Source organism: Andrographis paniculata, unplaced genomic scaffold (genome assembly GCF_009805555.1).
Source record: "Andrographis paniculata isolate CXL003 unplaced genomic scaffold, ASM980555v1 Contig54END, whole genome shotgun sequence".
In the NCBI taxonomy this organism is placed as follows: Eukaryota; Viridiplantae; Streptophyta; class Magnoliopsida; order Lamiales; family Acanthaceae; genus Andrographis; species Andrographis paniculata.
The window spans coordinates 109,313-123,373 of record NW_026137589.1 but is presented as its reverse complement, the minus strand read 5'-3'; the positions used below and the strand labels follow the sequence as shown (position 1 = coordinate 123,373).

Here is a 14,061-nt window from a genome sequence, read left to right as displayed (position 1 = left end):
CAAATTGGTCTATGCAAAATGATTATGTAAAATTGGCCAATCCTCATAATGATAGATGCAATTCGATCTTCCGCAATCCGGAAAGGCCATCTCAATTGGTCTTCTTTGACCACCTGCGCATGCATCGCTGGAACTTTTCATTCTCTCATTCCTATTTGGTTGGTACATGGCATTGTTGTGAAAAAAAAAAAACTAAAATTTGTTTGGATTGCTATTACATTGGATCGATCAACCTGATCATTGAGGAGGAAAACTTTTAGAGGTACAAGAAAGTAAATTAACAAATAAAGTGAAGGGCAAAATTGATTTTTCATGTTGCAATACGTACGGAGGGGGAGGGACAAAGGTTCAAACCAAATTGAGAGATACAATCAAAGACAAAACTGAATTTTCACGTAGTCGTACAACAATACATATATTATTAGTATTACGATACACATTTCACCTCTCCCAAATGTGCATAGCACATACTTATTTGTTATTCCTCCTCAAATATCTTTTAAGCAGCCAGCAATGAAGGCATTGTAAGTGCATGCAACATTAACTTAGACGACACAAAATGTATAAAAGGATCAAACCCTAATTTCACCACTCTTCATTCTATGTTTTGTTTCAACTCAACAAAACGATGCTATGAAGCTTTTGGATTTGGATGGTCATTGGCCACACGGTTTCCTCCCTCGTCCATCTGTTGCAACAGCTCCTCATAAACTTTGAAAGAGCTTGCAGCATACTTTTCCAAGGCTTCGAAAACATGGCGCAGGCTTTCTACAATGCTCTCCCTCTTATAAACAACACTCCCATTGTTGACAGAAGACATCATCTGCATCATTCTTTTGTCCAGTGTTTGAATCTTCTTTTGTATCTTTCTGTCTTCCTTTTCCAGGCTCTTGATCTTCTGCTCATCATGATTTGCCGACATCTTTTGATGCATTTCAGCCTTCGCCTGATCCCACTGAATCAGGACACTTGATGCAAAGTCTCGCATGGAATCGATCACTTCTATTTCAGAGATCGCATCCAATGATTTAGACCATTGGTTACAAACAACAAACACCGGAGGGGCGCCAATTCTGCCGGGAGAGAATGGAGCTAAGCCATCAGGAGTTTCTTCGGGAACGTAGAGGAGACATTTCATCAGCCAATTATTCAATGCTCGAACATAATCCTTTTGTGCACCCACCCAAGAAGAGAAACCTAAAGTCCAGTTAATTAGGTGTTCGAGTTGCCGAGTGTCCTCTAGTTGTGTACTACCAAAAGCCTTTGGGAATGCCAAGACATCTAATTGTTTGGCTTCGCCAATCGCTCGAAACTGACTGTGATGGCACTCCATCATCGACTTCCACATTCTGTTAAACCTACAACAACAAGCTAAGAGACTTTAAAATTCGACATCTAGTTAACTATACTGGTTTATACATAAATGATAGACAAGATTCAATTATGTGAAACAAGAAAATGATGTGTAAAACTATCAAATGTAAGAAATTTATACTCTATTGGGATTAATTCATCAAATACTTACCCCAGAATCAATTCTTGTATCTGTGGCCACAATTCCTCATCCCTCAAGTTATTTATCTTCACTGAGATCTTATCAACTACCTGCATTGCAATTTTAATCTTTGTAGACAGGCTCCTCACCAAGCTTCTATTTGCATCAACTTTGGAAGTCTCTGCACCTTTTTCATCTAAATTCTTCAGTTTTCTTGACTTGTCCTCATGAATGACTCTAAGTTTCTCCTCGGCCTGCAATAATAACATAAGTATGTGTGTTAGAGGTTTGGCTTATTTTATTTCATTTCTACGATTTAAAAAAAAAAATTGTAAAAAATATCAAATCAAATAGTTATGTTTTATTTTTTATATTTAATTTCACTAAAAGTCAATCTCATATTCAAAACCCTTAGTTCGTTTTATTTTAAGATATTTTTTTGTTTGAGAGAAATTTGATAGGCAGGAGGAGCTAAATAGATCCACTACTTTTTGAGTGCGAACTAGATAGTGAGTAAAATGGTGTCGGTGGGTGGGGTTCGAACTGGCGACATTACACTCACCAAGAAAATAAGTGGTCTAATCCTCTACCAGGGTTTTGTATAGTCCTAGAACTTGGTCCAAATGCTTGGATGGTACTGAAATTCTTTTCAATATTTTGAATATCCTCTCGAACAACAAAAAATCTTTTTTAGGAACTGATTACGACTGATAACAAGATGATCTATCGTAAAATTACGATAAATAAATACATAATTCGAAGGGAAATAAACTGAAAACAATAAAAACAAATTGAGCTGAGAGTAATAATGATATTCTTGTGTTTACAAGTTTGGGGCTTTATATACCGTCCAAAAATGGAAAATAAACCCAACTACGAAACTCCATAAGTTAGATGACTCTTTATCATGGATGGAATTATTACTCTTATTAGTTAGCTATTTCCATACTTCAAAATTTATTTATTATTATTATCCTAATTTACCGAAAACCCATTCACATTTTGGGAGGAAATTTTAGATCGATTAAATGACTAGAGTTACTACAACATTATATCTGACCATGGGTCAACAGATCCTCTAAAATCCTTGTTATTCAAATATTATTCATTTCTTCAAGAGAAAATTCGGGAGCCATTAAATATTTCTCCAAGATTGGCCTAAATTTCCTCGCATACAAATCTGGTTTAACCCTGCAATTCCAACCTTATCTAGATGACATCCTTGATTGTCCAAATTCATTTAATGGTAGTTGACTTTGATTTTTTTTTTTTTTTTGTGTGTGTGTTTGTCTCCATTTCTCACACATAGTCCTTAGAATGCATGTTGCTATCTGAAATCCTTCAAAATTTGTATAATTCTTAAAAGTTATCACATGAAGTCTAAAATTGTACAAGACTTGATCTATGAATGCCTTCTTGCAGATACAGACAGAAAACAGAGATTATTATAACATCAAAGCAAAGGAATCCAAAGCTTACCTTAACCTCTTCATACAGTTTTTTCTCCCAGAGGTAGAGCTTGTGCAAAGTGGAAGACTGGTTTATTGATCTCACTTCAACATCTTCATCTGCAATTAAGACAGAGGGATCGGCATGGTTGATTCCTCTTGACAGCGACGGAAGGAATGATGCCATAGGTAAATGCAATAGCTTCGACAAAGCTGCAGGTAGTGCCATAGGAAGATTAATCAAGAAAACATAAATAACGAAATTACTTATGATCTAAAAGTATGCACCAATTTAACTTATGATTTAAAACTTATATGAAATTCATCCTTGTGTTTTCGACAAAATTCTTTTTTGGAAAACCAAATCCTTACCCTGATTATTGCTGTGTTTTTCATTGTATGGAAGGCTTCCGGCCTGGAGAAACTTGGCGATCTCACTTCCGGAGTTGGAAGCGCGCTCGAACTGAAACTGAATTTCCTTCACAAGTTCAAGGTCATGCTTAAACCTACTGCGAGGCTTAAATTGGGAGGTCTTGGCCATAACTTTCAACCTCCCTTGAGCAGCTTTTGCATTCTTGTACTCCACTACATTGTTCTTCACCCCTGTTCTTGACCTTGAATTATGTTTTGGCAATGGAACATCCTTCAGAGCTACAGGCTTTGATTGAATGCCAGTTTCTCCACCTCCTACAAGCCTCTCATCGCCATGAATTTCCTTCACAACCTCCTCTTCGTCGTCGACATCCTCCAAATCCGGTATCCCCTCTGCCTTCCTGACGTCCCTGGAATCGCGGCTCTGAGTATTATTAGCAGGATAATAGCTCTCATCACTGTCAAAGGGATTCAAAAAGTCCCACGTGGAGCTTCCTGCTGGCAGTGGCGGCGGCGGCGATACATTCGAAACTGAAGGCATCATTACTGTGGAAGACAAAATATCCCCACTGTAAGAAGCCTGCGGAGATGAACCGCCTCCAAGTCCACCTCCAGTACCGTAATTATAATTGTTAATATTATCAAAATCCTGATTCTGATTATGATCATTTGCAGAAAATTCAGGTGAATACATAGTCTCTGGAACCATGGGCGGTTGTGTAAAAAGAAGCGAAGGCGTCGTTGGGGTTTTCATGAAATTAAGATTCGTTAAACCTCGTGCTCCGGGGAGCTCATCAGGCTGCAGGGCACGCGAGTCGGAGTCGGAGTCGGAATCATGAATGAAGAGGCGGTGCAAATTAAAAGAAAGAGCGAGGGAGTTGAGGGAGAGGAGATAAGCAGCGTGGGACTGAGCAAAGGCGAAACGGCGTCGTAGGGCATGATCGAGGAGAGAGCAGCGGTCGCGGCACAGAGCAACCGCCGGAGATTCGTCGAGCTTGGAGGCCACACACCCCATCGATATGGAGGAAACTGGTGGAAAGACACTACTACTAGTACTGGAGATTTGACGATACAAGAAGGGAGTTAATGTACTTTGTGATTGATTGGTGAATTATAATATGCATCATGCATGGATCATTAATTCCAATTGAACATACAATTTGCATGAATCACTTTATTTTTTTTATTTAATTTTTTTATGTTTATTCTTTTTAAGAAAAGGAAAAATTGATAAGTTCAGTCCCTGCGCATGCATTAAAAGTGCGTTTAGTTTGTACTTGTGTTTTGTATCAATAATATTTTGTATTTAAGTTGTTGTTGTATGTGATATTTAATTTAAGAGATGAACTTATATATAAGTATATGAATTTGTGAGAATACAATACAAAGATATATAATACATTTTTCGAAATTTCAAAAAGAATAATGATTTAATTTTATAATTTTTAACTGACTAGTAAAAACTGTCGAAATATACAAGTTTAGCTTCAGATTAATTAGTTTTTAACATATTGCTAAAAAAAATAAAAAAATTGATAAACTCTAGCTACATTCTTTCATCTTTTTGGCATAATGTGTGTCATTTTTGAAGCAAATTACAGATGGAGGTAAGTAATGTGAGAAGAATTAAAGACTCTATATGTATGAGTCGATAAAAAATAATACTAGTTCTATAAAAATAACTTAGAGGTGTGAAATAAGCTTGTGATAATGAGACTATGGGTCTAAATATCCGATATTTTGTCTATGTGTAATTTGTAATAATTTACAAACTACTACGATTCGATTCTATGAAGATATCAAACTACTGACAAAAATTAAAATAGTTGTAGCCACATAAAAAATTTAAAGGAATATAATCCCACTATCTCTTAATTCTTACAGGCCACTTTAATTATTCTGTGCAGGTGAGGTGAGGTCCCATGCATCCATGAAAAACAAATATGGGTGGGGTGGTGATGCTACAACTTTGAATTCCCCCCATCGAAGGATTGATCGGATATATGTATCTTCTTTATGATCCCCACCATTATGATATTCATTCTCACTCATGCGACCTCATCTAATTTATTAGTTAATTTATTCATAGGAATCTGGGAAAGTGAATTCCATAAAGAGAAAGAAAGAAAGAAAGAACAAACAAAAGGGAATAAATTTAAAAAACACAGATTAAAGTAGATGATATTCTGTATATGCTATCTGTACAACAATATTATATATGTCATCCACTAGTATATATATAAATCTATATATATATACCATCCTGCTCATCTTCTTATGCATGATAGATAGCAAGATGGCTACTTGGATCTGGTACCCTAATTATACACAGATTAACTTTAATTAATTATGAATTTTTGCATATACAGGCCAAAGGGTTTTCGTGAAACTGATGATCCACCTTGTAGGCATCATTATTATTATCATTAATTTGTCCAGGCTCTCCCATGAAACCCCTTTGGAGCTTTTGGACATTTAAAGCAAACTCCTCCCATGTAATGTTTTCATTCTTCACCTTCAGAAACAATTTACTCAGTCTTCTTGCATTCGGCCGGATCGTAGGTTTGTGACCAAAGTATTTCCTAGTATAGATATGTATATATATATATATATATATATATTGGAACAGATCAGGTGCAGATTATAGCTAATCCTCATTCATCACCATACTGATTAGGAATAATTCATCCTATTAATTTTATTTTATTTCTGATCAGGATTAACTGCAACAATTAACAAATTTTAAGGTGCAAAAAACTAAAATTTAAACGATAAGAATGTGAAATTTTAAATTCAATACAAATTAAAGTTTAAAGTAATTGAACATTGAGAAAGCAAAATTTAAACAATAAGAAAACAAAACTTTAAATTCAATACAGTTTAAAGCTACGAACAATTTATATTTCATGAAAGCAACTGTTCAATCTTCTAACATAACAATTTATTAATTTTTAATTAACTTCTATATATATATAGATAAAGAAATGAAGTTTTTAAAATATGAGTAAAATTTAAATACAAAAAAATAATTTTTTTTTAATCAATACTTTATTGACAGTATAAAGTCAGCACCGTAATTATATATATTGTTGAGATATTTTAAATATTTAGTTTTAAGTTTAGCATATTTAAATTTAGATTTGATTTTCTCGAATCTATTTTATATTAACCTATATACAAGCTTCTTGTTTTATTGATGCTCGATGCAATGCAATTTTTTGAGTTTGAGCAATATATAAAGTAGTGAATGTAGGTAGGTACCTTCTTCCAGCGAGCATCCTGGCCATGTTGCCATTGTTGTTGGCCACAAAAACATCACTCTCATCGGAAACAATAAAATCCAATGCAGCCATGCGAGAAGAATAGGTCGAAAATTGGGCGAGTTCTTCCCCTGTGGCCAGTGTCTCTTTGGTATGAAAATTTGGGAAAAGGGCTTTCAGAGGTGCGAGCGCCTCTTCACCTCCGTATATTTGGCCGGATGCAACGTATATGTGCACGTCATTACCCAATCCTAGTGCTCGCAGCATCAACCCGACTTCCTCAGGACTTAGGGGGCATTTTCCATTCCTCCTTTCCTTATCAGGATTCTTTCTCTGTAACCCAACCACTAGTCAGTCTACCACATTAATTACAGTTACTAACAAGGGAAGCTAATTAAGGTGAACAAGACCTGAATTCATTTTTCATATTTGTTTGTTAATTTAACAGCTCAAACTGTATTGTTGTTATAGGTAGAACATTCCCTGCAGGCCCTTTAATTTTTTAGACATACTCACGTGTAAGGTTCTCCACCTCTTTCGAAGTTTGCTAAGCTCTTTTATTTCTTCATCTCCTCCACCATAATAGCATCCGGAGAACGCCAGCATATCAGGTTCGAACCTGACGTGTATATTAAATATAAACACGCCCGTGTTAGCAACATTAATTACTTATTATCTGATATTATAATTCTTGCTGTTGCTTAGATTATAGTCTATATAGATGGAGTAAGTGAGTCTACCTTAAATGTAACGCTACAAAGTGGTCGCTTTTCATTCTCATCTTCTCAACCAATTTCTGGCCCATCTTTCGAATGGGATCGGTAAATCTCAAAGCATGATAATTCACTCTGCATCTCAGTTTCTGTAAATCCACGTCCAGCTGGTTAGCCAACCTGTAATCGAACTTTGTAAGTTCAACAGCCTGGACGACCTGAGGGAGGGAGGATGTATCATGTATGCATTCCCAATTAAGTAATTAATAATTAATACAAAATTTTGAAATTCACGAAATACATACGTACATACATACATACATACATACATTTTTTCTTCTATTAAAGATGGGCAAGATTCGAGTGGAGTAGCAACTGGGATCGCATTTCCTGGGAACACGTGTGGTTGCTACTCTCCCCGAAGCCTCTTCTGGGAGACGTGTCACAATTCTGACATCCTTTGACAGGTAGGAAGTGAACCAATCCATGTCAAATATATCAGAAAAGTTGCTGCAGCACGAGAAAACCTCTCCATATGTTAAATTAAGGGTCAGCTTGGAGACTGAAATTTGATCATCATCATCATCATCATCATATATATATAATATATCTAATTAACCTGGCATCCTTCCAGAATGATTCTTGGTCCAGATTCGGCACGACTAGTGTTGCACTCAAGATATACGCAGCAACAACTGAATCTATTATCTGCCAAAACATACAAAAGGTTTTAAAAAATGGTGAATTTTTTTGAATATGTATATATATATATCTATATATTATGTAAAAGTTGTTAGTTAATTACGTACTTACCCCTGTCCTCTGTTGATTTAAACCTCCACTAGTTCTAACCAACAAGAACCTGTTGGGTTTTGTGTTTGCTTCTGCAGCTGCAATACGTATATTATACGTATATTATATATATATATATATAATTCAGGCAACACTACCACCTCGTTTATATAACTAACTGGTTTTTAATAAAGTTGAAATTAAAACAATGCTGAATCTTCCTATTAATTACCAAATTAATTAACATGTATGCATGGCTGCATTGATTGATTACAACACTAGTACTATTCTAAACTGGTTATAGAATGCGTGTTTTATGACAGAAAGTACGTATAAAGTTGGTGCTAGCTTCACTGCATCCATTATAGAGATTGATTTGGTGATTCCCATCCCAATAATATTTCCAGATTCTGCGGCTGCTTCCACATTCCACAGCCTACAAACAATCAATTCAAACGGCCCAAATTAGCTAGCATGCATGCATGCATGATCATTGATCCTTGTAAAAAACATACATATACAAAAATCTATATATATATATACGTACTGAGTCTTGGGTATTAACGACAAGGAGTTGATTGGTGGTGATGGGTGGAGAAAGGAAGGCAAAAAGAAGAAGTAGGCAAGCGCCGGCGGCGGCGGCAGAGAACAAGCGGCGGAAGCAGCCGAACCTGATAATTGGTCGGAGGAATATGGCTATGATGATATCTTCTGCATCCTGCACATTGATATTATTAATTATGAATTGGTGTTCCCTGCAGCGTTTTCTCACCTTACTCGTGTTCATGCTTGGATATCATCAAATCAACTAATTGAGTCGATGGAGGAGGAGGAGGAGGAGGAGGAGGAGGAGGGGTAAATTAATTAAATTTAAATAAACAAATAAATGCAGACATGTTGCCGTTGTGTGTTACGTTGATGTTGGTGAAACCGCACCACACCACACCACACAAGCAACAGCTCAACTACTTTATTATATAGTAATCCCAAAGTGTGTATGTTGGTCCGTCGTCCATCTTCCCGACAGCGACGCCTGACTTTATTAAGCTGATCGAAGAGGTTTCATTGCAATAAATATCGATTTTTTGGTTTATATATTAATTAATTTGGTATGTATGTATCATGTATGTATGTATGGACGTGGAGGCCAGTACACAGTTTATCATAATCATAATAATAATAATAATAATAATAATAATTATCCAATACAGGCAAGCAGGGGATAAGTATTTATTGGAGGCCTTGTAATATATTCTCTTGTAGATGACACTAACTAGGACGACCAAGTCGAAAGAATAATTGTGGGTGTGGAAATTTATTTAAGTTGATAACCAACCCAACTGCAATTCCCCTAATCATTAATTAATTAATTCCAACCATCCATCCACCGTACAATTCAATATTAGTTGCTTGCCTTGGTATCATTAAATTACAATATATATATATATATATATTCACTATTTTATTATGAGTCAACCACACCCGCGGGCAATCGATGTCTTGGTACATAATAATCCCTCGGTAAGATAAAGAGATTACGAATTTTTAATGCGATATTCCTTTCCCATTTTACTAAAAATAATTATATACTAATATCAAAATATCTTTTAATTTTTGCTTACAATTATACTATTATAGATACAATTTAAAATATTATTATTTTTTAATTTATTATAAATTTTCAAACCATCTATTTGATGTAGGACAGAAATAATATAATTTTTTATTAAAAAATAAATCTATTCTTTTTATGATAACAAATAAGAAATATATATATATATATATATATATTTTATTACAAGAGGGAGAATACTAATATTCATATAGTTCGTTTGCGTACAGTGTTGTATATATAAGAGAAGCCTGTTAGTAAGAGTTTTTCTCTGTCTCTTAGCAGTTGATTTCCAAATATTAGTTTAGAGGAAAAACTTGGGAAGCGATTGATACCAAAAAAATAAACAGATTGAGAAAGAGACCGATGCTGACAAAGAACACACCAGTCAACATAATGTCGATGACAACAACACATAGAAGATGTTGAAAAAAGGAAGATAAGAACAAATTGAATAGGCTAGGAAATGATGTTTTAAAGGATATATTTTTTGATTTTTTTTGCTTGATAACAAATAACAAATATGAATGCATATCTATAGGTTCAAAGGCACATCTAGATCATCTATGATTAATTAGATGCATGTATAATATTTGAACTACATTCATGCATAACTTTAATAGATACATGTACATCTCTATACTTTGTTAATTTTTAATTTTGAATCGCATCTTGAACTTTTTGAATTTCTCCAGCGTCATTGCCTTTGTAAGAAAATCAACTGGTTGATCATTTGCTCGAATAAAATTCATGGATATTTCCTCCTCACCGATAAGTTCTCGAATGAAATGATGACGAAGCTCTATGTGCTTTGAGCGATCGTGAAAAACAAGATTTTGTCGTTGTCACGGTAGACATATTGTCGCAGTAAATCTTCGTTGGCTCCTTTTGAACTTGTTGCATGTCGGCGAGAACACTTCTTAACCAAAATGCTTCGTATGTTTTGTCTGTGGCTGCGATATATTTAGCTTCCAATGAGGATAGTGCCACTAACTTTTGCTTTCTAGAACTCCATGAAATCATATTTGAGCCAAGACAAAAAATATGGCTGGATGTGCTTCTTCGATCGTCAAGTGATCCTGCCCAGTCACTATCGGTGTAGCCAATTAACTTGCACTCCTGTTCCTTGGTGTACCTAAGTCCCAACTCTTTTGGTTCCTTGCAAGTATCCAAAAATTCTTTTTGCTGCAGTAAAATGAATTTTTCTAGGAGCTTGCATGAATTTTGAAAGAACACTTACCAAATAAGCAATATCAGTCTCGTGTAAAATAGATAAGTTAATGATCCAACCAAACTCCAAAAAAATTTTGCATCTGTTTTTTTTGAGAGATCATCTAACTCCAATTTGTCATTCGACATCATCAGTGTGCTTACCAGCTTGCAATTCTCCGTGTGGAATTTTTGAAGTAAATCTTCTACATATTCTTTCTTGTGAAAGAAAGATTTCTCATTTGACTTGTTGCACTTGGATGCCGAGAAAATATTTCATCAAGCCAAGATCCGTCATCTCAAAGTCTTTCATCATCTGCAACTTCAACTCATTCACAAAGTTGAGGTCAGTCCCAAAATAAATTAAGTCACTGACATATAGGCACACGGTCAAGAAATAACACCGTCTCTTTTGATGTATAAGGCAGCCTCATTTGGATTTCGTTGGAAACTAATGTAAAAAAATACCTATCAATTTTGCAATTCCATGCACGAGGAGCTTGCCTAAGCCCATACAATGCCTTTCAGAGCCTGTAGACTTTATTCTCCTCCCCCTCAACCACAAAATCTTGTGGTTGCTCAAAATAAACTTCTTCTTACAATTCTTCATTCAATAACACCACTTTAACATCAAGTTGGTAGACAATGAGCTCGAGTTGTGCTGCAATTGCAAGCGCCGTTCGGATGGTTTCCAAGCACATAACGGGAGGAAATGTCTCATTAAAATTGACTCCAAGTTGTTGCGAGTACCCTTTTGCATCTATTCGGGCCTTATGATTTTTAATTGAACCATATGCATCATGCTTTACTTTGTAGACCCATTTTAATCCGATCACCTCCTTGTTGGTGGCAAATCAACGAGTTGCCACGTCTTATTTTTCTTAATTGCTGAAATTTCCTCCTTCATTGCTACTGTAGACACTAAAAATATATGTCTAAAATCAATTAAATATCATGTATTTTGGAAATAAATAAAATTCCAATAAAATAAATATATGGTATTTAATTATGCACATATGTTAATTTTTGTACAATAAATATCAACCATTAGTGCAAAATCTGCTTAAAATGGAAGATATCGTACAAATATTACGTGCATAAATAGAGCCATAATAAATTTGGCAGCAAAATAAATTAATCTTGTCAATAAAGGAAGTATATAAATTAATATCTTCCAAACAAGGCAATGATATAAAGATCTTGTCAATAAAGGAAGTATATAAATTAATATCTTCCAAAAAAGGCAATGATATAAAGATTTTGACGAGAAAGGAAGGTGCATAATCAAATCCGTCAAAAAAATGGAAAACGGCATCCGAGGGAAAAGGAAAGATTATAAAATCTTTCCATCCACGTGGCACCATCCGAAAAGGAAGCCAAGGCCACCCTCCCCTATAAATAGGAGCCTTGGCCAATTCATTTAGACACCGAAGTTCATTTGAAGACTCGCGCAAGGGTAAGTCTCTCTAGACTCTTTGCAATGTTCTTCATTGTTCTTCGTGTCCTTCGAAGCGTTCTTCGTCGAAAAGTCACCGATTTGGACAAATGATCCAATATTGGTTGACGAATCGATGAAGTTAACGTTCTTCGTCGTATGTCCGAGCCGGAGGAAGGATCAAATCTCTCAAAGCTATCGAGGAATCCATCAAATCCAAGGAAGAGCCTCCAAAGCCGCTCCCAAAGCTTGAAGATGTTCGTCGCGTTCTTCATAAAAGGCGCAAACCAGGCCCTCTTCGATCCAAAAGTCAAAGGGACACGCCGCCAAAAGCGTTATGGAGCACCAAATCTCTCCCTCAAAGATCAAATCCCGTTGGATCATCCAAAGGAGGCATCAATCCAAAGCCGACGATCAAAATCGCCAACATGGATACCAAAGTCCTTCAAAAGCCGGCGAAGTCAAACCGAAGACCAAAATCCCTTCGGATCAAAGAAGCCACCCAAATCCAAATTGGAAAAATGGATCGACCCGGAGAGAGAATCAAAGGATCCGAATAGAGAATAGGACCCGCATTAAATTTAAATACAAATATAATTTGTACAAATTTTGTGTTTATAAAAATATAACACAATTTTTTTGTCTACAGATTTTTGGCACGCCCAGTGGGACATCTCTACCTTTCATCTCTCTTTCCGTCGAATTCTCAAACGATCAATGGCTTCCTACAAAATCAAGACTTCCAATGCTGTGTCGAAAGCTGCTGCTCTAGCCGCCACCGCCAAAGGAGTCGCTGCTACTACATCAAGAACCTCAAGTGCTTCAATGAATGCTGGAGTGATGACACGAAGTATGGCTAAAAGAGTACTGTCATTTTCCGAGGATGCACATCCGAAAATCACAGAGCAAAACTCACTCTATGAGGAGGACGAAAGCTTCAAGAGTACCTCCGCACCGGGCACCCCTCAAGAAGTTGCAACTCGTTCGACCGCATCGAGTTATGCCCCGGTGATGACCACGAACGCTTCAAACATAGAAGACCAACTTGTTGCACTGGCCAAAGTTGTTGAAGGGATGTCTCAACACATGCAGCAACAAGACAATGTCATCGCAAAACTGCTTGCAAAATTGGACAAGCCGGAACCAACCAACCAGAATGCTTCGGAGGCCCAAAATGAAGCAGAAACATCCATGGATCAACGCCACGGTAAAGAAAAAATGGCGGGACCAATGCCGTTTCAAACATCATCTGACTCTTTCATCCATTTATCCCAACTTGACGAGTATATCAAAGGAGCTCTCAAAAGGGAGTTTGAAGGAAGTTCAAGGCCAACAAATATGTATGCCAAGCCTTACACTTCAAGGATCGACGCCCTCAAGATGCCGTTGGGATATCAACCACCAAAGTTCCAACAATTTGATGGCAAAGGCAACCCAAAGCAGCATGTCGCACACTTCATGGAAACATGCAACAACGCTGGGACATACGGCGATCTCTTGGTAAAGCAGTTCGTACGGTCATTAAAAGGCAACGCCTTCGACTGGTATATCGACCTGGAGGCTGGTTCCATCGACAGTTGGGAGCAGTTGGAGTACGAGTTCTTGAACCGGTTCTACAGCACAAAAAGGACCGTCAGTATGACAGAACTCACCAATACTCGTCAATGGAAAGATGAACCAGCAATCGACTACATCAACCGCTGGAGGAGTTTGAGCTTGAACTGC

At 36.5% G+C, this 14,061-nt stretch overlaps 2 protein-coding genes across 2 annotated transcripts; both read right to left on the bottom strand.

The window, feature by feature from the left end:
- Positions 1 to 366: 366 nt before the first annotated feature.
- On the bottom strand, positions 367 to 4,330 carry LOC127255760 (protein ALTERED PHOSPHATE STARVATION RESPONSE 1-like). The gene is made up of 4 exons (XM_051281478.1): positions 3,316 to 4,330; positions 2,975 to 3,156; positions 1,526 to 1,749; positions 367 to 1,358 (listed from the first exon to the last, which is right to left on the bottom strand). The coding sequence occupies exons 1-4, from the start codon at positions 4,328 to 4,330 to the stop codon at positions 632 to 634; spliced, it is 2,148 nt and encodes a 715-aa protein (XP_051137435.1). The 3' UTR covers positions 367 to 631.
- A 1,332-nt stretch (positions 4,331 to 5,662) lies between these two features.
- LOC127255761 (O-fucosyltransferase 16-like) lies at positions 5,663 to 9,108 on the bottom strand. Its single transcript, XM_051281479.1, has 9 exons — positions 8,628 to 9,108; positions 8,411 to 8,516; positions 8,102 to 8,178; positions 7,908 to 7,996; positions 7,606 to 7,798; positions 7,316 to 7,506; positions 7,092 to 7,194; positions 6,577 to 6,908; positions 5,663 to 5,897 (listed from the first exon to the last, which is right to left on the bottom strand). Exons 1-9 carry the CDS (start codon positions 8,865 to 8,867, stop codon positions 5,663 to 5,665), a joined length of 1,566 nt encoding a protein of 521 aa, XP_051137436.1. The 5' UTR covers positions 8,868 to 9,108.
- Positions 9,109 to 14,061: the final 4,953 nt, after the last annotated feature.

Bases quoted from the DNA above. Each gene is read 5' to 3' on its own strand.
- LOC127255760 (XM_051281478.1), bottom strand. From the start codon at position 4,330: ATGGGGTGTGTGGCCTCCAAGCTCGACGAATCTCCGGCGGTTGCTCTG. The intron at 3,157-3,315 runs GTAAGGATTTGG...CACTACCTGCAG, and splicing joins AAAACACAGCAATAATCAGG to CTTTGTCGAAGCTATTGCAT. The intron at 1,359-1,525 runs GTAAGTATTTGA...TTGTTGTTGTAG, and splicing joins ATACAAGAATTGATTCTGGG to GTTTAACAGAATGTGGAAGT.
- LOC127255761 (XM_051281479.1), bottom strand. From the start codon at position 8,867: ATGAACACGAGTAAGGTGAGAAAACGCTGCAGGGAACACCAATTCATA. The intron at 7,799-7,907 runs GTTAATTAGATA...CTCGTGCTGCAG, and splicing joins TCATTCTGGAAGGATGCCAG to CAACTTTTCTGATATATTTG. The intron at 7,507-7,605 runs GTATGTATGTAC...TCCCTCCCTCAG, and splicing joins GAAAAAATGTATGTATGTAT to GTCGTCCAGGCTGTTGAACT.